The 24903-nt window shown below is 58.9% G+C and overlaps 3 protein-coding genes across 8 annotated transcripts; 1 reads left to right on the forward strand and 2 right to left on the reverse strand.

Moving 5' to 3' along the window:
• Positions 1-1506: 1506 nt before the first annotated feature.
• TMPRSS13 (transmembrane serine protease 13) lies at positions 1507-10567 on the reverse strand. 3 transcript variants are annotated; one of them, XM_061478170.1, is made up of 13 exons: positions 10442-10567; positions 5595-5766; positions 5137-5238; positions 4370-4492; positions 4157-4286; positions 3827-3919; positions 3702-3745; positions 3278-3437; positions 2998-3170; positions 2510-2608; positions 2164-2306; positions 1918-2070; positions 1507-1805 (listed from the first exon to the last, which is right to left on the reverse strand). In XM_061478170.1, the coding sequence occupies exons 1-13, from the start codon at positions 10460-10462 to the stop codon at positions 1791-1793; spliced, it is 1428 nt and encodes a 475-aa protein (XP_061334154.1). In that variant the 5' UTR covers positions 10463-10567; the 3' UTR covers positions 1507-1790. The 3 variants fall into 3 exon arrangements, with proteins under 3 accessions (XP_061334154.1, XP_061334153.1, XP_061334155.1); XM_061478169.1 differs by having other exon boundaries at positions 3669-3745; XM_061478171.1 differs by lacking the exon at positions 5137-5238 and having other exon boundaries at positions 3669-3745.
• A 3374-nt stretch (positions 10568-13941) lies between these two features.
• IL10RA (interleukin 10 receptor subunit alpha) lies at positions 13942-18041 on the forward strand. Of its 2 annotated transcripts, none has more exons than XM_061478167.1 (7): positions 13942-14214; positions 14935-15180; positions 15296-15474; positions 15746-15912; positions 16207-16357; positions 16473-16597; positions 16727-18041. In XM_061478167.1, the coding sequence occupies exons 1-7, from the start codon at positions 14138-14140 to the stop codon at positions 17693-17695; spliced, it is 1914 nt and encodes a 637-aa protein (XP_061334151.1). In that variant the 5' UTR covers positions 13942-14137; the 3' UTR covers positions 17696-18041. The 2 variants fall into 2 exon arrangements, with proteins under 2 accessions (XP_061334151.1, XP_061334152.1); XM_061478168.1 differs by having other exon boundaries at positions 13943-14214; positions 15060-15180.
• Positions 18042-20073: 2032 nt separating this feature from the next.
• Positions 20074-24582, reverse strand: SMIM35 (small integral membrane protein 35). 3 transcript variants are annotated; one of them, XM_061478178.1, is made up of 6 exons: positions 24446-24582; positions 23046-23234; positions 21317-21433; positions 21040-21073; positions 20753-20872; positions 20074-20210 (listed from the first exon to the last, which is right to left on the reverse strand). In XM_061478178.1, exons 2-5 carry the CDS (start codon positions 23059-23061, stop codon positions 20773-20775), a joined length of 267 nt encoding a protein of 88 aa, XP_061334162.1. In that variant the 5' UTR covers positions 23062-23234; positions 24446-24582; the 3' UTR covers positions 20074-20210; positions 20753-20772. The 3 variants fall into 3 exon arrangements, with proteins under 3 accessions (XP_061334162.1, XP_061334161.1, XP_061334164.1); XM_061478177.1 differs by having other exon boundaries at positions 20074-20872; XM_061478180.1 differs by having other exon boundaries at positions 20074-20872; positions 23046-23728; positions 24446-24555.
• Between the last annotated feature and the right edge of the window lie 321 nt (positions 24583-24903).

Here is a 24903-nt window from a genome sequence, read left to right on the forward strand (position 1 = left end):
GCCACCAAGCACCTCCCTGCACACTGGGGCCTGCTCCAAGTCCCAGGGAGGGCTGGGTGCTTTCTGCACACACAGATCCGGGCTGGACCTGCTATCCCAATGCTGAAATGCAAACCACAGCCCCCTGCCTGCAGCTAACCTTTTCCACGGCAGGCAGCCGGTTCTAGGAACCCAGGGGATGCTCCCAGGAGGTGAGATGGGAATGCGCCTACAGCAGCCCATGCACCCCAAGATTTCCCATCTTTACATCTCCAGCATGCTTATGAGAAATGAGCCCTCCCAGGCCACAAAGAGCCCAGTGAATCACGGAATGATTCAGGTTGGAAAGGACCTTAACATCATATAGTTCCAATGGCCAGACTAAGGAATGCAGGTCAGAAGCCGGGAAACAGAGGTGGACGTCACACTCCCACGCAGGGGAGGGAAGGGACCGCTGCAGCTGGAGCTGGTGCAGACAGGCTTGTGAAGCAGCTTTCAACTACTTCAAAGTGAGCTCCCCAGAGCACCAGTCCCTCCTTTAAAGTTTCCATCTGCAAGAAGATGGGTTACAAAGAACCAGCACAAGCAACCTTTCCTCCTCCCAAGGAGGATTCAATGCTAAATGCTCATTACTGCCAGTCCTCTGACACAGGCCAATTGCAGAGGTTGTGCAGCCTCCTCAGGGAAGTGTTTCATCCTGCTCCACAGCATCCACAGAGCCCTTCCTGCAGCTCCCACAGCATCTGGGCGCTCCAAAAGAGCCATCTCCACACGCGGCACTACCAAAACGTTTATTGAGTGCAGTGGCCAAGCACCCCAGGACCCCTCTGCTGCTGACCACACATCTGGGACAGGAGCCTCAGCCAGGGCAGTAGCGTCTTCTCACCCAACAGGCACTCGCACAGCCAACCTGGAGGTCTCCCATAGCTTCCACAGGGAGATGCTGGCACTTGTTTCCTTGGGGTTAATGTGTCCCCGCTCTGGCGTGGCCAGGGAGGTAACGAAAGACATCCAGAGTGGTCAATGCGCTAAGAGCGAGGTCCAGGGTTGGCTCTGCCCCGGAGGTTGCTGATCTGCATCACACTCCACCTCAGCCTCTGGCTGCTGCTGGCCTCTGTGACAGCCCAGAGAGCAGACCTGCCCCGTGCTGCTGCTGGCATCCTCCTCGAGCAGGCAGAAACAGAGCCCAGCCGCACGCAGTCCTGGAGCGAGAGCTCAGACCCTATCCACAGCACGGGAAATGCACAGACAGGGTTTTCTCTTACAGGCACTTCCTAAACCTACCTGCCAACGTGAGCAGCTACTGCTCCTCGGGGCTCCCTTTTGCTTGCCTCCCATGGAGAAAACAGGGAGCATGGCCTGTGGTGTGGGCAGCACCATGCTGCACCCCAGAGCAGCACAACTGTGACCAGCCACAGGCATCCCATGGCATTCCTGCTCCTCACTTCCATCCACCACCTCCATGGGATCGGCAGGCAATGCCAGCAGCCCCTCACCCGCTGATCCTGCCAGGAAGCACTCAGGACACCCCAGTCCGGACACATCTATTTACATGAGAAGCACCAGAAAGCCGTTGCGGGACCAGGGTTGGGTGCGTGCTTTGCCACCAGCCCCCTTGCACGGCTCGAGGGCAGAGTCACTTTGCAGGTGCTGTATGTGCAGAGACTGGGCACAGCAGCAGGGCCCTGGCTGCAGGCACAGTCCAGAGAGAGGTGGGGGGATCTGCTGGTAGCATCGTGCCCTAGGAGCAGCCAAGGGCAGGGGCTTGTGCTGGCCCGAGAGCACAGCCCAGGCAAGCGTCCATCCCGGCGTTAGTCATTCTCGCTCTGCAATGGAGAGGGAATAGCAAGGGTGAGGGGCTGGGCTGGGGGGAAACAGCCCCTCTCAATGCACCCCGATGCACCTGACGAGCCCCCCAGCCCTGACACATCACCTCACCTCCATTTTGCTGTGTATCCAGTTGAGGAGCTTTGTCACACGTGTGTAGACGCCGGGCTTGTTCTTCTGGCCACATCCTGTTCCCCAGCTCGTCACCCCAGCCACATACCAGCGGCCGTTGTCCTCGCAGACCAGGGGTCCTCCACTGTCACCCTGTCACAGCAGATACGGGAGATGCTCCTCTGCTGGTACTCAGCCAAAGGACACCATCGTCCCACCTCGCTCTGTGGGACCCCCACAGCTCACCTGGCACGCATCCTTCCCTCCCTGCAGGTACCCGGCACACATCATCCGTGGGGTCAGGTACCCCTCGTACACCTTGTCGCTGTTGCAGATCTTGTAGTCGATCAGCTTCACCTCGGCCTCCCGCAGCTTCGGGGATGTGTTATCTGCAAGGCAGGAGGAGCTGTGGGGCAGGGTGGGCCTTGTGCCCGCAACACACCCGAGACCCTCCCAGCACCAGCGTTTCTGCAGCAGCGAGGGAAGAAGCTGGTTTCTTGCACTGTGGGAACAGCCCTTGAATACCACAGCAGAGCCAGGCTGGCTCCTCCTGCACGCTGCAGCATGCAGGAGAGCCTGCATCCTCCCTCACCTTCGTTCTCCCTGGTCTTCCCGAAGCCAGTGATGAAGCAGGACCTGCCGGTCTGGAATCGCTGGCCGTACATGGGGAGGCAGGCTGGGCGAACCTGAGCTGGAGCGAGACAGGATGAAAACCGGGTGAGAAGGAAGGAATGAGTCACCAAGGGAGCAGAGCTCCTGCTGTGGTCACCAGCCCTGTGGCCAGGGAGGAGTGTGGTGTGCAGGGAGCATTCCCCCCCAGTGCCCACCCGGGCAGGGTCTCTGCTGGACCCCCAGCCCATGGCAGTGTGAGCGCCAGGACCTGCCAGGGCAGGATGGGATGGTGCCCAGCCATGGGAAAGTAGCATGGGCACAGCAGAGCAGGATGCTCCAGCTGGCAGCAGCCCAGGGAATGGTTCCTCGTGAGGGGACAGAGCTGCCTCTTGCTCCTGCCCACTGCCAGAATCTCTCCATTCCCCCCTGAGCACCAGCCCCACAGCAAAACAAGCTGAGGGGCCTCACCTGAGAGTGTCAGCGGCCTGGAGAGCTTCATGAGAGCGATGTCGTAGTCATCGTGATCATCACTGTAGTTGGAGTTGATGATGACTTGGGAGACGGGGATGGCCTCTGCTTGCTGCTTGAGGTCTGAGACCCCACCGTACACCTTCCAGTCATCGAGGATCTTCATGCTGTTCCTGCAGGGAGAGGTGGAGGCAGCAAGGAGTGAGACATGGGGCCGGGCTGAGTGCCTGAGCGAGGGCACTCAGCAGTGGTTAAACAGCAGCACTGCAGCAGCACTCACATGAAGAAGCAGTGGGCTGCAGTGAGGACCCACTGTGCGTCGATGATGGTGCCACCGCAGATGTGGACGGGCCCGTACTGCACGCTGACTTGCCAGGGCCATTTGCTCACAGAGGTCTCCTTTCCTCCAATGATGCGGCCAGAAATCCTCTGTCCACAGGCTGGAGGGAAGAGCAAGGCTGAGAGAAGGGCCCAGAGAGAAGGCAAAGCCTGGAGGGGGGCGTGCACAGCATCCCCGCCACCCGCAGGCACCGGCAGTGCTCGGTACGGCCATAGGGGCCGGTGGACACCCCGGGAATGCAATCATAGCTTTCTATTACCCAGAAGATTTGCTGGGAAACATTCCCTATTTGCCCAGCCCTGTGCAAAGAAGGGAGGAAAGCAGCTCCTACCCTTGGCCATTGCCCTGCCAGCCAGCCCCTTACTTGTGCATCGCAGGGAGACGAACTTTCCCGTGAGACACTGTGAGCTGCAGGAGAGAAGGGGGAACACAGCCTCAGACACAGCCCCACGACAGCAGGGCAGGGGCAGGAGCAGCGCTGCCGGGTACCTGTTGAGGCTCTGCTGGATGGTCTCATGCTCGTTGGTCACCGTGAGGCTCTTGCCAGAGATGTGCAGGGGAATGTATTCAGTCTGCGAGGCACTGGGAGGTGAGAGGAGAGAGCAGTGAGCCTGCCCTGGCCAGGCATTGACCACCCAGTCCCTACACACTCAAAGGGGGACAGAGTGAAACACCCAGAGCAGCACCAGACACAACCTTCCAGCAGAAAAGTGCAGTGCTGGGGAGAGAGCACAGCGGACCATGCCCCTGCCCAGCCAATGCCCATGGGGTTGGCAGGGCTCCACTGCCCAGGATAACAACCCATCCTCAGGGAATTACTTCTGAAATCCCAGCTGCTGGCAGGTCTTTCTGGAGAAGGAATCGTCCCAGGCACTGCTGCACACCGGCAGCCACTGGCTCTCCGAGCTGGAGTACACTTGGAGCAAGGACTCTTCGGATGCAAAGCGCACTGTGGGATGGAGCAGGCGGGTCAGTGGTACCCCGAGCACAGGGGCTCCCCTCGTTCCCACCACCCAGCTCCCGGTGCCTCACCACAGCCCAGCTCATCGCTCCTTTGGGAGCAGTCGACGACGCCGTCGCAGCGCACGGGGTTGTCCTTGCAGCTCTCGGCAGGTTCCTTGTACACGATGCCCGTCTGTGACCGCCAGAACATAACTGAAAGCAATGAACGCTGGGGTGAGCAGGAGCTTGCTGCGGGCAAGGGTGCTGTGAGCCACCTGGATGGGAGTCTGGAGGAGGTCTCGGTGCACGGGGCACCCCCATACACAAGGTGTGAGCTGGGTGCAGCACTGGCTTTGAGGCCAGGCTGAAATGCTGCAGGAGGAGTGGACCACTCTGAGCATCCCTGTGCCAGCCCAGCATCATTAACCCCACATAACCTCTCACTTAACCCCTCCCTTAACCCAGTCCTAGCTTGATCCTGCAGAAAGATGCATCAAGCCCAGCAGCAGCAAGATGTTACAAGGATTGAATTCCCCAGTGCGTGTTCCCGTTCTAGCTATGGACTGCACTTTGTCTGACAGGTCCTGCCTGCTAACCCTCTGTCTCAGGGAGGGCGAATGGGGATGCTGCTGGGGGTGCCAACTGGAGCAAGCCCAAGAGGCGGATCCTCTTTCCCTGGCAATCCTGCTCCTGCGTGTCCACCAGATGTCAGGAACGCTCAGGGAATGGGAAGGGCGCTTCTCTGCCTGCTGCCTCCCGGCCCCGGGGTTTCCCTATGGCACTTCCCAGCGTAGATGTCCCACCTTCTGCTGACCCCCAGGGAGCCCTGCACCACCCCAGGCTGGGACCCCACTCACACAGGAGGATGAGGGCGATGAGCAGCACGATGAGGATGGAGACGCAGAAGATGAGTGCAAGCCGTCGCTGGCTCATGCAGGGAGCTCTGAACATGGAGGATCCTGGCAGGAGGGCAGAGGCAGGGTCAGGGGGAGCCTCTGTGTCCCCAGGGTGCCCAGACCCTGCTGCCCACCCATCCATGCCAGGAGCTCCCCGGTTCCCCATGCACACTGCTCAGAGGACCCATAAGACATGGGAGAGCAGGGCCACGCACACCCCACACTGCCCCATAGCATTCCCCCATCCTGCCATGGTCCCTGTCCTCTTTCCCCCAGCACGTTTCACACCCCTCGAAACACCGTCCTGTGGCTGAGGCTTGTGCCAGCAGTGGGCACAGACACCCACTCCCGCCTCCCTCCATCCCTGCCCACCCTAGGGCCAGGGAGGCCAGAGCCCCCCCTCGGCACCATGCTCTTACGTGTGCTCTCACAGGCCGTGCAGGGGGCCGGGGCTGGGCTGGACTCTGGGCTGTAGGGCTTGAAGCTGGTGCAGAGCACGTTTTCTTTAGGCCTCAGGGGTCGGGAACCGAAGATGTTGCGGGGTGCAGAGGCATGGAGGCTGGGAGGCACACTGCCGGGCGATGCAGTGGTCTGCAGGCACAGGACACACTTGCTAGCAATGACTGATGCGCACCAGAGCTGCCACCCTGCTGCCCAGGACATGGACCAAGCTCCCCAGCATGGCCATCCAATGTGGTGCCTATTCCTCCACAGCACCACGAGCCACATGGATGGTTACTGCTGTTACTGCCTCTTTCTGTACAGGAAGCCGGAGCTGTACCCCATGTGGGACAGCTGAAAACCTCTTTGTCACAAAGCTGCTGCCCAAATCTCCCAAACTGATCACTTTGATGAGAGTGATCAGCTGAGCACTTGGCATCAGGTCAGTCACACTGTGGCCCAGTTCCATGAGGCTAGTGCCCCAATTTATGTATCTGTCCTTAATTAGCCATCTGAAAAATACGTGGCAATTTCCAGTTGTTATTTAGTAAGACTTAATAATCAGTGTTTTCCAAGCCCTGAAACATCCTGCATCCTGGAATGCTGCTCTGCAGTTGTGTCACTCCTGATCCACGAATTTCTAAAAGAACACATATTTGTTTCCTTTCCTTAAGATACACTCTTCCAAGTGCTCCATCAGCTGCTGAAGCAAGAGCCTCTCATTTTCCTTCAGAAACGAACTGCGTACAAAGCCCAAGCCAAATGCTGTTTCCTCTGCCCCTTGTAACATCTCAGATACATCTCTAGCAATAAGAAATGGCTGCGTGCCTTAGAAGGATGGCAAGGGCATCACCAGCCAGCACACAGCACTGACAGCCCCTCCTGGGCTTCATCCTCAGCAGGTCACCCAACTGCCTCGCTCCTCAGCCTGTCTCCCAGCACCACACAGCCACAACAAACCACCTTTACACCAGCCTGCTCAAGGGAAGCCAGTCTGATTCGGGCTACATCCAACCCTAAAGAAGTCCCTGCATCCTTTGGCAGCAGAGTGCAGCTTGGTACCCACTCCCAGCCCCACCTCCCAGGGAGCTCTTACCAGCCAGCGGTTGGCTCAGACACGTCCCTCTGGAAGCCTGTGCCTGGGTTTTGGCCCTGCAGTTGCTAGAGGTGACATTTCCAGGTGACCAGAGGCATCCCTTTCCCTGCCAAGCCGGCGAGCAGCACGCGGGATGGTGCCTGCCCCTGGGATGGGCAGAGAGGATGGGGATGCTGGGCAGAGCGGGAGGACTGCCGCCAAGTCACCCCGTACCAGCTGGGTTTCCTCTACTCCTGTGCTTCCTGCTGGGAGTAGGGAGCCTGCTCAGGCTCGTGCCTTGTGAATCGGGCTGTGCCCTCTCTCGCAATGCAGTGGTGTAACTTCCTGGGCATTATCCCCTGAGTCACGCACCCGGCGTGGCCACGAGCTCCCTGCACAGAGCCCGCCTCGGCCCGCGCTGAGCATCACAGGACACAGGACACATCCAGCGCCTCTGCTGTGCCTCAGGAGCTGCTTGCAGCCGGGATCATCAGCCGTGGAGCCGCAGGCACAGCACCACGGGCTTCAGCTCCTTCTGCTGCCTGCGGGCCCTGGGCATGGCCACCACTAATGTCTCCCAGGCGCCAAGAGCCACCTCCCCATCCCATCAGGGGATCCCAGCATCTCTCTGGTCTCCTGCATGCAATGAGAGCATGTTTGTTTCACAGCATCGCTCACTCTTTCTCATCCCTTCCTATCAGCAGCAGTAACAAGCCTGAATTTGCTCAGCCTGGAGCCAAAGATCAGTTTCTCTACACCTGAGTTCCACATGGGCCAGCTCAGGACATCCCTGCTGCAGGCTTGGCTTCTCATGGCTCTCCCAAAGGTGCTGGGGAGCTCCTTGGTGCTCTGAGGTTGGGCTGGCACGGCAGGGCTGCAGAATGCCTGCAGTGTCCTCCCCTAATAAGCCTAAACAGTCGTACCAGTGGGATTCAAGTTCTTCATGCCATGAAACCTCCCTGGGTAACCTTAGTGCCTTGTTAGAAAGGGGATGCAATCAGCAAAAGGGATGCAATCAGCAAAAGAGCCAGAGCTGCAGCAGGTGCTGCTCCTCTGTAGAAACAAAGCAATGTATGGATGCCCGGAAGCCTTCCTAGGAAAAGAACATCTCCCTTCTAAGAATCAGTGAGGTTTTTGTCAATACCCACACAGTACCATTCACACTGCCATTTGTACCCTATGTCCACATCTGGTGTTTCCCATGCCACATCCTGCAGCAAGTGTAACCCTTCAGCTAACAGATGAGCAGAATTAGTGCTATAGAGGGCAAATCTTTCCAGCTCCATCAGTAAGCCAGTGGCAGTGGATGCTAGAGCACTGCCATCTCCAGTGTGCATAGGTTTGAAATCAACACCTAACTATGGTATAGGTTACATTGCTCTCAACACTCCTTAGCAGGAAACACAGGTGACCTATTAGCTACTTATTTCCTCCAAAGGCTAAAGTCCAAGTGGTTTTTATTTCAGATCTATCACAGAAGCTCACAAAACTTTTACCACAGGCCACTAGTAACCAGTAGAACTGGTTGCTGTTGCATAGCTACTGGAGCACAGAACAAACTGCAGTGGCTTCACACAGATACTTCTGTTAAGGAACGTGCATTGCCCTGGTGAGTGAGCAGCGACTTCTGCCCACAAACCCTTTACTCATCCTTTGCTGGCTTTTGAGTAAAAGTCAGACCCGGAGCCATGCCTTATCTTGCACGCGTGGCTGTGGTTTGAGCCTTGTTCTGAGCATCCTCCCTGCAAACGCTCCACCAGCCACCAGAGCGTTATGTGCTGCTGTGGCTGGTGTCTGAAAGCCAGGCACTGGGGAGGGAGGCACCACCAGCTCCTTCCCATGGCAGGGCTGACCTTCCAACAGCCGGGAACAGGGATGCTGGGGATGCAGGGGGACTCTGTCTCGCTCCTGGGCCTGGGGGATGAGCAGACAGTGCCTGTCTTTTGGCTGAGCCCCTTGCTGTACCTGTCATGAGCCAAAAACCATCACACTTGCTCTGCTATAAGGCTTTGAGCAGAGCTGGGCAGAGCACCTATGCCACAGACAGCAGCACCACAGTAAGCCCACCCCCTTTGCACCTTGAACTACCACTTGCACTGCCCACCCTCCATGCATCTGGACTCACTGGCCACCAAATCCACAGCAGAAGGCAATCACCAGGGGCAGGACGGTGCTGGCTGGAGGCTCAGCATCTATGCCTGATGGGAGGAAAGGCAGGGAAACCAGCCAGCAGCCAGTTTCAGAGTGGGAGGGAGCATGGAACCCAGGCAAGACCTGAGGTGTTGCAACCAGAGCCGGCACCCAGCTCTGGGCTCAGCAGTCACCCAAGACTTGGAGCATCAAGAGGAGAAAGAGGCAGGTGAGTTTAAATAGCTGGCCCCTTTCCTATCGGCAGGGATCCATCGCGGCAGCTGCAGCCACTCTGTAGCACCCGGTATTATTAGGGCTGTGCAGGGCACCTGATAACTTCCCTCCATCTCCTGTGCCAGCAGCTGCTATTGTTCAGGTAGAGAATCATCTGTTAACATGGTTGTAGAGAGCAGACCGTGCTCAGCAAGCACACAGTAGTGACATTGTCCTCGCACTCACCTGACACAAAACCCTCCCTAGCCTGGGAAAGCTCCTGTTCCCTCTTGGTGATACCCATCCTATGGAGCCTCCCTTCGAGGGGCAGATCCCTATCCTCAGGGACAAATCAGGCAGGAGCTGCAGGAAGATGCTCCTGTTAGATGCCGTATAGGGGCGACACACAGGGAAGTGAAATCCCAAAGCACATAAGGGATATTTGCAAGCGCAGGTGACAAGTGCCATTGGCTGAGTCATCCCCAACAGCCAGGGACAGCTTGGTCTATGCCTGTGCGAGCAGCTCTTCAGGCAGAGAGATCAGAAAATGTTCTAGGGGGTGAGTAATGCACAGACAGGCCAACCAAGGCACAGAAAGATGAGGAGATGAGGGTGGCACCTGAGACTCCTAATGGACCATTTAAACCAGGTGACAAACCCAGGGTGGCCCAGTGTGGGTATCCAGTATCAGGTAATTGCCTCCGTACGTGGGCATGCCAGTTCCTGCCCCCATCTCACCAAGCCACAATGCTGCTGCCTGCTTTTGGTGGTACCCAGGGCTGGGATCGCACTGCTCAGCAGTGCTGGGGGCAGGCCAGCCCATTGAGCCCCATCCACCCCGTCACTGCCGGCTCTGCACGTTCCGGATGGTGCAGTAATTACCCACCGCCTCGCCCGGGCGGGCTGAGCCCAGTGCCCGGCTGGGGATGGATGTTTTCCCCATGACAGGATGCTCAGCTGAGACCGAGCAGGCCCCGGGCAACCCAGCCCCAAAAGAGCACAGGGAAAACTGCCAGGAGAGTGGGAAAGGAGAGCACCAGTGTGCTGCCACTGCTACTGACCTGCTGTGGGAATGCCAGCGGTGCAGCTCCCATGGGTGCCAAGCGGCACTGGCTCCCACCAGCCCGTCCCCCTGGTTCAAAACTCACTCCAGTGTGGAAGAGCAGCTGTGCCTCCTCTGCTGACACTGGGAATGCTGGCGGCATTCATCCTCCCTCCATGTGCCGAGGGGTGCAGGAGGCAGCAGCCCCATAGGCAGCTCAATCCAGGTCCTTCTCCCCTCCGGCAGCAATAGGCTACGAAGGGAACGCCCCAGAGAGCAGGAGGAGACACTGGGCCCTTCACCAACCCCTAAGGAAAGCGGGTCCATACGGATACAGAGCCGGGTCGGAGCTGCCTGTGCCTTACCAGAGAGGGTTTCAGGTCCATGGGCCGGTGCAGGGCTGCGCTGTGCTCACAGCTCCGGCACAGCCATCCTTCGCCGTGCGGAGCGAAGTCAGGTCCGTGGGGACGGGCAGAATGTGTTTGGCGAGCGGGCGCGTACGTCAGTGCCAGCGCCGGGTGCGGAGGGAAACCAGTTCGACCAGCCCGTTTCCCAACTGCTCCAGGCACAGCCTGCAAAACACCTGCCTCTGCTGCCGGCTCCCCCAGCCAGGCCATGGAGCAGGAGCCTCGGCTATGGGAGCAGAGGAGGGCTGGCCCTGGGGATGAGCAGCATCCTGGGCACTGGGGTCCCTTCACTGCTCTCAAGGCTCTCCTTCTTCTCTGTGTGCCCACTCAGCACATCTCCTGCTCCATCCGAGGGAGAGGAAGGGATGCGTAGCCGTGTCCAACCCGGCTAAACCATCCTGTGAACCCCAGGGGGCTGAGAAGTCCAGAACGTCCTCGTGTGGCTCGGCAGGGAGGAAGGAAACCTCTCCAATGGCCTGGTTCCAGGAGGCTCTGTTTGGTAGCATGATGCCTCCTGTGAGCCCCATCCTGACACTGTTTTCCAGGCACATTTCTGTTGGCATTAATCATAGCATAAGTCCCTTATTCATCTGCTCCCCACCCACACCTGCTCATCCGAAGGGCAGGAGGCAGCAGGGCCATTCGAACTTGAAGGAAACTTGCTTCAAAGCCCCCTTGATTTCAAGGCTAAAAAGCCCAGGATGGGTCCCACTGCCCCAGGATTCTCCGTCCCATCCCTTCCCAGAGGGGTCAGTTCATGCCCTTCACCTCTAGTTTTCACACACAGGCCTAACAGCATATAGAGGACTCTGTCCCACTGGGATGCAGGGGCTCACAAGAGGGTTTTGGCTGGGGTTGCCCTGAGCTGGCCTTGCCTGCGTGCCTGTGCTAGCTGGCACATCCTCTTCTGAAACGGGGTTCTCAGAGAGCAGGTCCAAGAGGCAGCTCCAGGAATGATTTGCTTGTTGGTGTTTCTGCAAAGCCACCTACGGAGAGTGAGTTACAGAGAGCCCTGCGTCTGGGCTTGACCCCAGCAACCTGATGTTAAATGTCACAGTGCGCACAACACCTCCCGCATGAAATCCTGCTTGCTGGTAACTGCTCCAGGAGCCCTGCTGCACACTCCTGCCCTCCCAGCTAGCCAAACGAGGCGCTAATAGCACACAGAGCCTGGGAAAGCCCAGCAGCTCTTCCACACTCTGCTCTGACCTCCAGGCATGAGGGAATGGTGAAAGGATAACTCTGCTCTCCCAGGCAAAGCGCTTTGTCCTGCGGCAGGGCTGTGCCCATGCAGAAGCATCCCTCCGGCTCCATACACTGCCCCATGGACCTGGGCAGCCCCTTGGCTAAGCGGGTGCCCAGGCCTAGTGGGGCTGCTGCAGACCCCAGCCCTTGCTGTGCCAGAGAGGAGCTGCAGAGGCCCTGGTGAAAGACCTGCTGTGCTGTTGGACTGAGGTGATTTCCAGGTTACTAAACCCATGGGTATTCCTATGCACAGATGAGTCAGTTATTTTTAAGATGAAAAGGAAACTTGGCGGCTTTCTCTCGGGCTGTTGATCCATGAGCAAAAAACCTCTCCTGCCGACATGCAGGGCTGCTCTTCTTTGTGATGCTTTGAGGTGTTTTAGGTGGTTAGCAACGCCTGATGTCTGTGTGTATCACCAGGTCCTTGTGCTGAGGCTGCAGGGACTGCACAGGACACAGCTGCATGCCGGGCAGGGGATGCGGTGCTTACCTGCCTCTGGTTGGGAAGATGGGTCTGCCCTGTTTTCCCTGTAGTCCCTCTTAGCGGAGCTGGTGGCAGCAAAGGTTGCACCATCCTGCAGCCTCAAGTGTATTTCATGGAGAATGAGGGCAAAGCAGTGACAAGATAGGGATGCTGGGAAGCAGCTACTTCTCGAGCTATGGAGCAGGCAGGCACTGCTGTGTCCAGCACCAGCTCCTCCCGTGGCACCCTGCAGTACAAGCATCACGGGTGGCTCTGCTGCTCACGATCCAAGTGTTCAGCAGAACTGTCATTTCTCCTCTGCTTGTTTCATTTTCCTCGAAATTGCCAACCGTTCCTCCTCAGCCTCTGCACCGCTCACCCGCAGCATCAGCCCCACGGTGTCTTTCCACAAGGCTCCCTCCTTCCTCATTTTTGGTCCCGTTGCTTTTGATTTTGGTGTCCTCACACAAAAGATGAGCTGTGGTTTTGTGTGGGATGGGCTGTGCTTCACCTCAGAACTCCGAAGTCAGCGGTTGCCAGCGCTGACTCACGAGCTGATAGAAGAGTGACAGCACATCAGATCGCTCGCAAAGAGGGAGGAATAAAGCCAAGCTAGGGTGAAACCAGGGAGGGATCTGCTGCTGGAGCAGTCCTCCCTGCCCATCCCCATGGCTGGTGCTCAGCAGAGGAATTGCCAAGGGAGAGCCTCTTCTTGTGCCAAGCATCCAGCACCACAACCACCACATGCCCTCATTCCCCATAGCCCCAGCAGAGCAGAGCTGAAGCCTGCTTGTCCCTGGGTGCGCAAGAGCCAGCTGTGCCACCGTGCCGTGCCTGACACCCTGCTGCCCAGTGGCACCGCTGGACCCATCCTGACCCGTTTGCTGGGGCTCTGACAAGGCTGCGAGTTCATGGAAGCCCCTGGGCTTCCGCGGGGAGGATGAGTCAGGGGCCAGGAGAAAACCAAACCAGAAATCTCCCCCTTGAGGCATTTCAGAGGGCTCCTTGAATCCCCTCTGCTGCACAAAAGGACCCAAGGTCCCGTGCCTCTATGCCTGCCAAGACAGGCACTGCTCTTCAGCTTTTTGAGGCTGTCAGGCGCACTCTCAGTTTCTCTTGCTCTTCTTATCTGTGTCCTTCCCCCTAATTCCCCAGTGGGAAATTCCTTTTTTTGAGACAAATTGCTCTTTACCACATGAGGGCCCCTGCGTTTGCACAGCCCCTAGGAAAGCCCTCAAGCCCTGTGTTGTAATTCAGACTGACAGAAGACAAATCAGAGGACTCCCAGTCTGGTCGACGGCAATTCAGGTCCTAGAACCTGAGGGGGGCATCAGAGGGCAGGACATCATCGTGGGGCTGGATCCCTGCAGTAATGTGCACCACTGCTGTCCCAGGACCCAGGTCGGTCTGGCTGACCTGAGGACAGTTTACAGCCCCCCTTTGAGGACTGAAGCAGGAGAATATGGCCTGAGCCCAAAGGAAGGGAAAGCAGGAAAGGGGATTCCAGGGTCCTGGGGCTCCAGGGCTGGCTATGACCTGGCTGGCTTTAGGCACAGGACATTGGCACAAGGTGACACTGCTGTGCTCAGCGCCCTGTCGTCGATCACCCTAAGTGCTAAGCTCACCTCTGTGCTGTGCTTTTACCTCCTCACTAGACAATGAAGCCGGCAGAGGCAGACACAGCAGTGTCTCTCAGCAGTGAGAGAAAAGCCCCCCCCAACTTCTCCTTTCAGGCTGCTTGTAGGAAATGCCCAGCCTGGGCCCAGATTAGCTGCGGTGAGTGGGAGGACAGCGAAGAGAAGTGGCAGCCGCTGCGCAGCTCCTTTCCTCCCGCTGCGCTAACGCCTCCGAGACGTCACCGGGCCAGCCTCCAGGGGAAAAACAAGCGCACGCAGCCCGCGGGGCAGCGCTCAGCACCCGCTCCCCCGGCGCAGGGTGCACAGAGGATGCTGAGCCGGCATGGACCCCCTCGGCACAGCCCTGGCGCTGTGCGCAGCGCTGCTCCTCGCCCAGCCGACACTCGGTGAGTCTCTTGCCCACAGCTCCCGGCGCGCTGTGTTTGAGCCCCGCGGTCCCGGCAGGCTGCCCCGCTCCCGACGTCCCAGCACGGGATGGGGACTGGCACGGGGGAAGGCTCGCAGGCAGGCGGTGAGCGGGGCGGCTCGGACACCGTTGCTGGCTGGGCAGCACAGGCTGGTGGTGCCCAGCGGCAGGGCTCCCCGCTCACCACTTGCCGTCGCTGTTTGGGCAGTTAGAACGACTGCGGGTGAAGTTCTGAGGCATCAGCCGTGCTTATCCCCACCGGTGTGACCGCAGCACCTTGTATTGCAGTGAACGCAGGTGGCTGGCACGGTGCTCTGCTGACAGCCATCCTCCCCAGGCAGGCTTGGGGCTCAGGAGCAGACAGCGGCTGCTGAGGAAACAAGCATAGAGAGAGGGGCAGATGTTATCGAGCAATGCTCTGCTGCAAGGTGACAATACCAAAACTGAGCCAGGAGGTGTGAAAAAGTCTATTTCTGTCAGACAGCAGAGAAGCAAAACAAGAAAGCTGAATCCAGAGCAAGCTGCTAGCAGATGGCAGGGGTGGTCAGGGATGCAAATAGAGCAGGCTCTGCTCTTAGACCAGAAAAGCACCCAGATCCTCTTGGCTGGGCTCTCCCCAGAAGCGAGGAAGGGAAAGAGGGGGCTGAGCACACACTGAAACTTGGAAGTGGGACAGGAAACCCTTGTGCTTCTGGTGTAGGTGGCTGGTCACTGCTGAACACAGGGGTCAAGCTCCAGGCAACCCCAAGGAGCTCTGCCCAGCTCCTGAGGGCACCAGTGGGATAGGAACCGTGCAGCATGACTTAATGCCCTCCTGTCCTGCAGGTGAGAGGCTGGCGAGGCCAACAAGGGTGCGCTTTGCTGCGGAGATAGCCCATCATCTGCTGCGGTGGGAGCCGGGCCACAACCCCCCCAGCAGCGTCCTCTATGAAGTGGAGCACAAAGTGTGAGTACAGGGATGGGGTGCAAGGGGACTCAGCCCCTGCCTGGGGTCTGATACTGGCAGCGGTGACAGCAGAGTCCTGCCCGCACTGCTCTCACCCAGGCGCTTCTCCCTGCAGCTATGGCACGAATCAATCCTGGACGGCCATCCCGAACTGCATGAGGATCCCAGAGCACTCCTGTGACCTCACGTACTACACCCTGAACTCTGCTCACCGCTACTACGCACGGGTCAGGGCTGTGTCTGGAAACCACACATCCCCATGGCAAAGGACCAACTCTTTCTCCCCGCAAGAAGGTAGGTTGAGTGTCTGCCTCCACTGTATGGCCAGGGGCTGCAAGGATGGCAGAGGTCTTCCCAGGCTTGGCAAGAACTTCGGGAGCAGGGTTTTCTCTCTTTTCAAACCTACCTGGAGGGTAGCCGGGCTGTGGGATGGGATGAGACAAAGCACGGACATCCAGCACTGGCTGTAGGAAACAGTCACGGCTCAATCCACCACTGCAAAGAGCTTTTAGAGCTGCAAACAGCACAAAGCCCTGATGTGCTTTTCCAACTGACCCATTTCCAGCCAGTCTGCGCCTGTCAGGCCAGAGCCTCTCTGTGATGGGCAACACCATCCACGTGCAGCTGCAGCTCCTGCTCCGGACGGGGAACCTCACTGTGAAGTACGATGACATCCAGAAGCACGCGAGGCGATACCGGGTGTACATCAGGAGGGCACGGGACAATCGGACGGTGAGACGAACTGCTGGTCCTGTGCTGTCCCCATCTGCCACATGCAGTGCTGCTCAAGTTGAAATCACGTTTTGAAGTATAGGCTTCTGTAAAACTTAATATAGAGCTTTGCCACAGCATTGCAAAGATTTCTCTGCACGACTTATTGCAGTGGGCTCCCCACTTCTCACTGGGAGTTTGGGTCTAGCTGGTAGCACCCCAAGGGAAGAGGGGAGGAGGGAGGAACACACAAAGCCAGCACTCCTGCAGGATCTGGGGGCTCTCAGGTACCAGCCCACACTCTGGTCGTTACAGTATGAAGTGATGGAGACCTCCCCGGAGTTCAACATCAGCAACCTCTTCTGGGACACAGAGTACTGCATCAGCGTGGAGCCCAGCGTGGCCAGCCGGCACAGCGGCACCGCGCGCACCGACGAGCAGTGCGTCACCATCGGCCACAGGGACAGTGAGTGCTGGGGAGCCAGGGAAGGGAGGTCCCCGTGCACGGGATACGGATCCTCCTCAGCCTCCTGGCCCTCGTGCTATGTGCACTGAAGACTCTGCCGTGTCCTCTCTTGCAGGGAGCGAAGAGCTTGTCCTGAGTGCCGTCAGCTCCTCCTTCGTCACCTTTTTGCTCTTGGGGCTCCTGGGGGCTCTGCTGGTGTGCACCTACATAAAGAGACCCATGAGGCCGCCGTCCGTCCTGGTAAGGGAGTCTGAGGCATAGCGCCTTTTGCCACTGGTGCAAGTGTGCAGGCTTAGGGAGCTCTTGGGAGAGGCAGATGAGAGGCAGGGGTGAAGCACGGCTCACACCCCTCTTTCCTTTCCCTCCCAGAAGTCTTTCATAAAGCAGAGCTCACTCTGGGCAGAGCAGGAGTCCTCGTCCTCGAGCAGCCCCGATGCAGACCCCATCCAGCAGCTATTCCTGTGCCAGAAGGAACCCCATGAGGACAGTGTCCCCATCAGCAGCACCAGCACAGCCCAGCTGCCCATGGAGAAGGGCTGGAGGCTCCCAGCATGGCCTGAGGACAAGGTGAGCCTGCTGGGGCCGGGGACCATGAGGAGCAGAGACAGCAGCGGCACCAGCACCGACAGCGGCATTTGCCTGCGCACCTCCTCCTTGGAACTGAGCTGCTCCTCGGGCACCGAGCCCCAGGGATACAAGAGGCAGCTTCCCAGTGGTGATGACAGCGGCATGGGCTTGGAGAGCTCCTGCCCTCGCCCCACATGCTCCTCTGGGAACACCATCCCGATGGAGGACAGGCAGCCCTGCAGCGGAGAGCTCAGCATCCCCCCTGACACCAGCCAGCAAGGTGTGGAGTTCCGTGGGTACCTGCAGCAGTCCAAGGGCACAGTGGAGCCAAGGCAGGACCCAGCCAAGGGGATGCCCTTCTCAGTCTGTGCAGCATCCCTGCAGGGCCCGGGCAGCACTGACATTGCGCTGGATACAGAGTGCTCCGAGCTGGCTGTGGTCAAAGGTTATTTGAAGCAGCCCGCTCCTGAGCGTCCCCACAGCCACACACAGGACCTTGCCCCATGGAGAGGGACTCAGGAGCCCGCTATCTGGGATATTTCCAGCCAGGCAGGACCCCAAGGTCTGCTGAGCCATGGGGCTCCAGGTGCTCCCCTGGCCTCCAGAGCCCACCCTGAGCGGCTGAAAGCTCCCGTTGACCTGAGCGTTTTCAACACTGACCTCATGGGGACGCTGCCCCTTGTCTCCAGCCTCAGCACCAACAAGTGGCTCATGCTGCAAATCAACCCCTTGAGCCTGCTCAATGGGGACAGCAAGGACAGCTGCCTGTGAGCATCCCCACATGCTGACCCAACTACCTCTTCTAGCCACTGCCCACAGGAGAAGATACTCTGATAAGCTACCGCCAACCCCTGGATGCCAGCACATCAAACTGAGCAGTGACCTGGTGAAGAGTCACTGGAGAAGCATCAGTCTAACGATTTCTGGGGCTGCTTTGGCCCTGGCACTGCTGTGGCCAGCCCCCAGCCATCGTGCACCTTCCCTCTGGTACAAAGCTAAGAAAACGCAGGGACAGGCTATGCTGGAAGGGCTCATCCCTGTCTCCTCCAGCCCCCAAGCCCAAGGATACACACCAGGATGTTCCCAAGGCGCAATCCTGCCTCCTCTGCCCAGCGCAGGGCATCCTCGAGAGCCTGTGATTTCCCTCTCCCCTTCCCCCTTTCATAGGCAAGTGCTGGGCTCCTCCATCTGACATCCGCAGTGCTGATGCTGTCCTAACCTTTCACAACAGACCCCAGCAGCAGCCTGACGTCAGGCATCCTGCTGCAGGCAGCACAGAGCTCCCACCCTGGCTGGCTTCACTTGGAGGGAGACTGGGATTTTCCTGACCCTACAGAGATCTTTCAGCATCCAGCCCCTATGACAGAGACCTGAGCGCTGGCTCCCTCCAACAGGATGCAGGATGTGTGCAGCAGCCACCCTATGAGCCCAGCATGAGCCAGGGCAGCCCTGCCCACACTATGGTCCATGTTCTGCCACTGTTGCGTACGGACATTATTTATTCTATTTAATTTGTAAATACAGAAAGGATGTGGTCCATCCAAAGCTATTTTGTCTATTCATCTGCACATCCTCCCCCAAGGTCAAGCTGTGTTTGCTGTTTCCAGATATGGGCTTTCCCCCACAGCAAAGGTCAGGGTCTCACATGGGGAAGAGCGTATGCACATCACAACTTCACTCTCATCTAAGGACCAGGGTAGATGTCAGAGGTGAGAGTCGTGTGGTGGGAACACACACCAAAGGAGCAGCAGGGAAGGGACCGGGGCACCTTGTGGTGATGCAACACGTCCCATGGGGCAGCAGCCTGGGGACTGCGCACCAGGGAAGAAGAGGAGCAGAGCAGAACCAGTCAAAACAAGGGGATGGGGAGAATAGTTTCTGTCAGAATGGAAACAAGCGTGAGATGGGAAGGACTTACCATGGGCTATGTTTGACTGTAGTCACTGGAGAGCTTTTCCTAAAGTCACTTGGTTTCCAAGAACCTCCATGGTGGGATAGTCCCATTAAAGGGCTGCTGGAAACCCAGCTGGGGAGTACTTTTGGATCACTGCTGTCGGGAGGGTGGTTGATGCGTTGCTGCTTCCTGCTCTTACATCTGACGTAGCACTGCTCGCAGTTGAGACACACTGCCTGCGTCAGGCAAAAGGCAGTGGGCGCCCACAGCAGCAGCACCACCAGTGCCAGGCAGGGCATCCTCTGCCCTCCTGTTGCCCCCATCTCTTCTGCCTCTGCATATTTCCTTTTCACTTTCTCTGTTTTCGACTTCCTCTGGAAATGGGGGTCACCAAAAGGCAGCACAGCTTCTGTTTTCATTGCAAACGCTCCCGACATCAGCCTGCATCCGCATCCTGTGCAGTGCTGGGTGCTGCCGGTCCCTGCTCACCATGCAAGACTCCGTGCAAGGGGCAGCGAGAGGCAATGCTTCAGTGGAACCCGGATGAGTTTGCCAGAAAACCGCAGAGCGGCGCTTTGGCTCCGACAGGCGGGAGCACAGAAGGTGCCTCCAGTTCCTTGGAAGTTCCACAGGCTCACATTTTCCAGCCTGACGCAGGAGGATGCTCGGCTCTGACTCCTCCTGCAAGCAGCTCTCTGCGCAATGCGGAGCACCCCACTGTGGCTGTCCCAGCACTGTACCAGCACCTTTCCCCCCCAGCACTGCACAGACCCCGCGGGGAGCAGCACAGTGGGCATGGTAAGGAGAAGGGAATGGGATGCAGGACGCAGGATGGGGCGCTCTGCTCCATCCTCACCCGTTTCTCTACACGCAGCAACGCTGTCTCCCAGGTTTCTCGTCATTTTCCTTCTGAGAAAGCAGTTTATGAAGAAACAGCCCTAAAGCCCCTGTTCCTTGCCAGCACTTGTGGGCCCACAGGGGCTTTCTGAGGTGTTTGCACTGTCAGCGCAGGAGACAAATTTCCACATTGGTACCAATGTTTCACCGAGGAGGGAAGCCTGAAGCAGTCTCATTTCCTTATGAGATTTTCCTCTATTGCACAAAAGCAGCCATCCAGTTCTGTGGCTCATTACCACCCTTTTTAGCTGGTTCCCCAAATCTCACACAGCCCTGTTCACCAACAGCCTTGGCCCAAGGTCTCCTGGACATGGGGCTGGCTGGTCCTGAGGGATGGGGTGTCTCTGGGTCATGGGATGCACAGTGAGGAAGCCTGGGATAAGGCAGCTCCCTCTTCCTCCAGCCCAAGCAAGGGGAGGCTGTGGCAGTGCATGGGGATGGCAGCCGGCCCCGGGCACCTTCCCATGCTCAAGGAGGGCCAAAAGGGGAATGCAGCTGTGGGAAGCAGATGGAGAAGCTCTTGTAAAACACAGAAACTGCACCGGTGGTTTCAGTGGAAACCCAGCACATTGAGGGGCTGTGTTTTAAAGAAGAAAGAACACAGGAATTCCCCTAAGCTGATTTTGGTTGCTCTTTCTGTGGGTGCTGGGAGGTGGCTGTGAGGCAGCATGGGGAAGCTGCACAGTGAGCACACAGCCTCTACGCAGCCATCGCTCCCAGCCTCGTGTCCCATCCCAGGCTGAGGACAGAGGGCATGGGGAAGGAAATGCAAACCAAAGCCTGCACTGGGACACCCACACAGAACCAGAGCTCAGGGAAAGCCCCTGATGCCCCACAGGCGTGAAGAGGACTTTCACAGGAAAAGCCTTGGGATTATCCCAGGGAAAGCTGCGATGACCAAGAGCTCCGAGGAGGCACGGATGCTCTGGGGCACAGACCCACTGCTCCAGCCACCCCAAATACCAGCTTCTCCCGGGCACATAACTCCAGGGACCCCCTCACCACCACCAGTCGGGGAGGAGCAGGGAACATCCTACCTGCACATCCCGGCCCCTGCTCATGGTCCCTGGTTGTGGAAGGGCGTGTAGCTGCTCCCTGCCTCGCTCAGCGAGCCGCTGATGCTGAATGGTGGCACCAGCTCCACCGCCACCGACCCACTGCAGGGAAGGCAGAGATGCCAGCCTGCCCTGCAGCCAGGGCTGCCCAGGGCATCTGCCCCAGGGCAAAGCTCAGTGGGGTTGGGACTAGCGAGGGCTTGAGACATCTCAGCACCATGCAAAGGGAGCACCCAGCCTGCCCCAAGGCCCCGCATGGCTTCACTCACCAGGTGTGGTAGAGGTTGAAAATGAAGTCAGGCCCTGGGGAGGTGAGGAAGAGAAGTGTCAGAGCCTTTGCTTTGCCACGGATCTGTGTAGCGGGATGGGAAAGGGCAGGACAGCCCCTGGGGTAGCTGGCAGCACCAGCACACCACTGTGCACCCCCTCCTCAGCCTCTGTGTGCCCCCAGCTTGCCCCAGAGCCATCCTGCATGTGGGCTTCCCCAGGGACCAGCCAATGTCAGGGATGCTTCCCACATCCCAGCCCCACACTGCCCATACTCACGGCACCAGCACTGGCCCCTCTGGTACCACCGGATGAAGTTGTAGCCAAAGCCCACCAGGATCAGCAAGGCCAGCCCGACACCCAAGATCACTCCGAGCACCTTCATGGGCTCTTGCCCTGTAAGGGAGAAGGGGCTCTGCAGACAAATGCCTCTGGGAGACCGGGGGTTCTGAACATCCAAACTGGAGGGACTGCGCTCCACTGCCAGGAGCCGTGCCCAAACCCATGCCATTGTGCTGGGAGCAGGAGCTGCCCACCCCGACGATGCCTGCATCCCCACTCCTGGTCCCACACACGCTCTCCTGGGGGGGAAGCACCTCCTTGGAGCTGCTGGCACAGCGGTGGCACTGGTGCTGTCCCAGTGCTCCCGCAGCCATGCAGTGCCATACCCTGGCCGGTGCCGGCAGTGTCCCTGTGCAGCTGCACAGACCCATTTCTGGACAGGCAGTTCCCTCTAGAGGATGTGTTTATCAGGGTGAGCAGCCTCTGCTGCCAGCACGGGGCTGGGACAGGAGGATGATGGGGCTGTGCAGGACCTCCCCCACCCCTCCCATCCGCGCTGCATCCACAACCAACTCTCCACCACTGTCAAAGGGACAGCGAGGTACCCAGGCACAGCACCGCTGGTGGACGTCCATTTCTCTGCTGACAATAGGTTGCATGCTGCACGGAGCAAATCTTGTCTAACCTACAGCACCAGGGTGCTAATCACACCTCTCTCTAGCTGCTGTCAGCTCCTGCTGACTCAAACCCCTGTGCATCCCAAACACCACCCTAGACCCTTCCCCACTGTCACAGCAGGCTCCAGCATGAGCACGTCTCACAGGAGTACAGCCCCTGTCACCCCAGCATCCCTGACCAAGAAGCTGCCCAGTCAGTCCCAGTGGGGCCCATCAGCAGAACACAGGCAGGGGTGGTGATGGGCACTGCTCGGGGGGCTGCAGGGTTTGGCCACTGCCCCAGAGCCTGCACAGGGGCAAGCGCACCGGGTGCTGTGCCCCCAGCACCAGGGATGAGGATGACCTCACAGCAGCTAAATTTAGCCAGATGCCGGTGCAGTGAGAACACTTCCCCTGTGGTCACAGTGTTTACACAGTGAGCCAGGGCATCCCGTAACCCACAGCACTTGCTCTACCTGACGGGATCTGGCAAGCACCCAGGAGCCGCTGAGCGCCGCAACACCAGCTCCCAGGCACCGCAGACAAGCAGGACCGGCCTGCCCTTCCCTTCTGCTGGGCTCTAGGGGCTGGGCTCAGGGGGCCAGGAGAGGTGGGCAACCAATGCACCCTGCTGCTGCTGAGCCGGGGGTGAGCTGGGACCCCAGGGACCTCACATCCCAGCATGGGATGGCAGGGGTGAGGTCAGGAGTCTGCTGCAGGAGTGACTCACACAGAGGAGCTGGGGCAGGAGGAGCATGATGCAAGAGCCTCCCTGAATCACCCCGCTGCCGAAACTGCCCTGTCCCCACACCTACCACTGGTGGGAGCATGACGGCTTCATGCCCAGCCCCTGCCCCATGCCATGTGTGGGAAGCAGCCCCTGCCCCGAAACCCTCGGGAGCAGACCTCCTCACGTCCCAAGATGCCTCCAAGCAGCACTGCTGGATTCAGAGCCACACCAGCGGTCAAGCCCCGGCTCACAGCAGAGAGGAGCAGGTTACCGAGCCGCTGCTGTGCCACAAACCATCCCCACCTCTGCTCCTTAAGGGGAGAGAAGGCCACGTACTCACCCACCTGCTGGTCCATGTCCTGTCACCCGGTGCTGTGCCACAGGAGCTGCTCACGGCTTGTCCAGGCTGGGAGCTGCTGGAGCCTGGCACGTCCTGCTTGTCCCCTCTTCTCCCAGTGACACAGCCACCTCAACCCCTGCACTGCAGCGAGGTTGGGCACCGCTCCTCGCCCGCTGGTTCAACTGGTTCCTAGGAGAGAAAGCGGAGGAGCTTGAGCAGACAGACATCGCTCCTCACGCGATGGATGCACGCTGCCTGTGCCCCAGCCCCGCATGGCTGCTCCCAGCACAGCTCCCCACATGCTTGGGGTAGGCACGATGCCCTCCTGCTGCTGGCAGGGAGAGGCACCCTGACAGAGGGCAGTGCTGGGGCCCAAGGGATGGACACAGGGGTGTCTAAGTGGCTGCATCCTCCAACTGCCACCTCCTGGTGAAGAACAGCAGCCAGGAGGGGAGCAGGTTCCACACAAAGCCCTGGCCTTGGGCGTTCAGGAACGCCTGCAAAGGTTATGGCCCTGTACAGGGTGAGGGCAGGACTCAGGGTGACAGGGCATACCCCACCAGCTGCCCTCAGTCACAGTGTGATGCACTTATGGGTCTGTTCGATCATGTTCTTTCCAAGCCACAGGGTTAGGTGGCAATCACTGCCTGCTTGCAGGTAGAGAGGGAAACCATCTCTGGCAGCTGCAGGTAGAAGGTAACAAACGGGGACAAGCATTAACAGCTTGGAAACGGGGCAGCCAGGGCAAATTCCCTCCCACCTTAGTGCACAGGCTCCAACTACACCATAGCAAAGCCAAGCCCCTGTACAGCCCCCCCACAGGGCAACCATCTCAGCATTGAGATCCAGGAGTGATGCCTGGGACCTGTGGGGATGCTGGCCGGGATGCAGAGGGGTGATGCACTCTGCTTACCCCTGGGCCAGCCCTGCCTGGCCTCTGCCTGACCCCAGTCAAAGCCAAGGTGCTCGGAAGCCTGCGTCATGCTGGGGTTCTGGGTGCAAGAGGCCAGGGGAGGGCAACGGGCTGGAAATGCAGCCGCACTCCAGGAAGCAAAGCCCCGAAGGCGCACGGAGCCGTGACATAACACCTGAAACAGAGCTGCTTCCTCAAAACCCTCACTTAACCTCCAAGGAGGAAGAGCTGCTCCCCACTGCGTCAGCTCCCACCCCAGGGATGTTCCCGGGCTGCTCTTCCTTCCACAGCATTGAGGCCAAGCTATGGGGTGTGTGGGGCTGGCACTGCGATGCTCCAGGAGCGCTGCCCATGCCCTGTGACCCGGCAGAGGCCACACAGGACGCGCTGGATGCACGGGACTGAGCTCACTCCAGAGCCTCTGCCTGATCCCTGCAGCACCCATGTGTCGAGCTGCTCTTGCAGTGAGTGGGGAGGGCATCCTTACCTGCAGAGCCACACGTAGATGCCAGGATCCCTGGTCAGGCTCCTGGGATGCGCTGCCTGCTCTCCCCAGGGCCCCTGCTGCGGCAGGCTGAGCTGGCACAGCGATGGCACAGCTCCCTGGCTGAGGAGCGGCAGGTCAGGATGCTCCACGGTCTCTCCACCGGCTCAGTGCACACACACGGCAGCAGCAGCTCTGCTTGACCACTGGTAGAGCTTCATTACAAAAGGAGAGGATAATGAGCTGCTTGGTTCATCCTGCACCACCTCCCGCATGACCCGCACGAGCCTTTCCAGCCAGCTGACCGCAGCTCCTGATACCTAATCCCGACAGCCCATCCTGCTCAGCAGCAGGGTAAGCAAACTGCTCCCCATCCCAAGCCATCATTCCTGGACACATAACCCAGCTTTGCACCAGTGCTGCGCAGCTCCATGAGCAGCCTCAGCACCAGCCTACGGGCA

This window comes from Pezoporus flaviventris, unplaced genomic scaffold, assembly GCF_033815535.1.
Source record: "Pezoporus flaviventris isolate CSIRO_AGI_PZ_B2104156 unplaced genomic scaffold, CSIRO_AGI_Pfla_v1 ptg000113l, whole genome shotgun sequence".
NCBI lineage: Eukaryota > Metazoa > Chordata > Aves > Psittaciformes > Psittacidae > Pezoporus > Pezoporus flaviventris.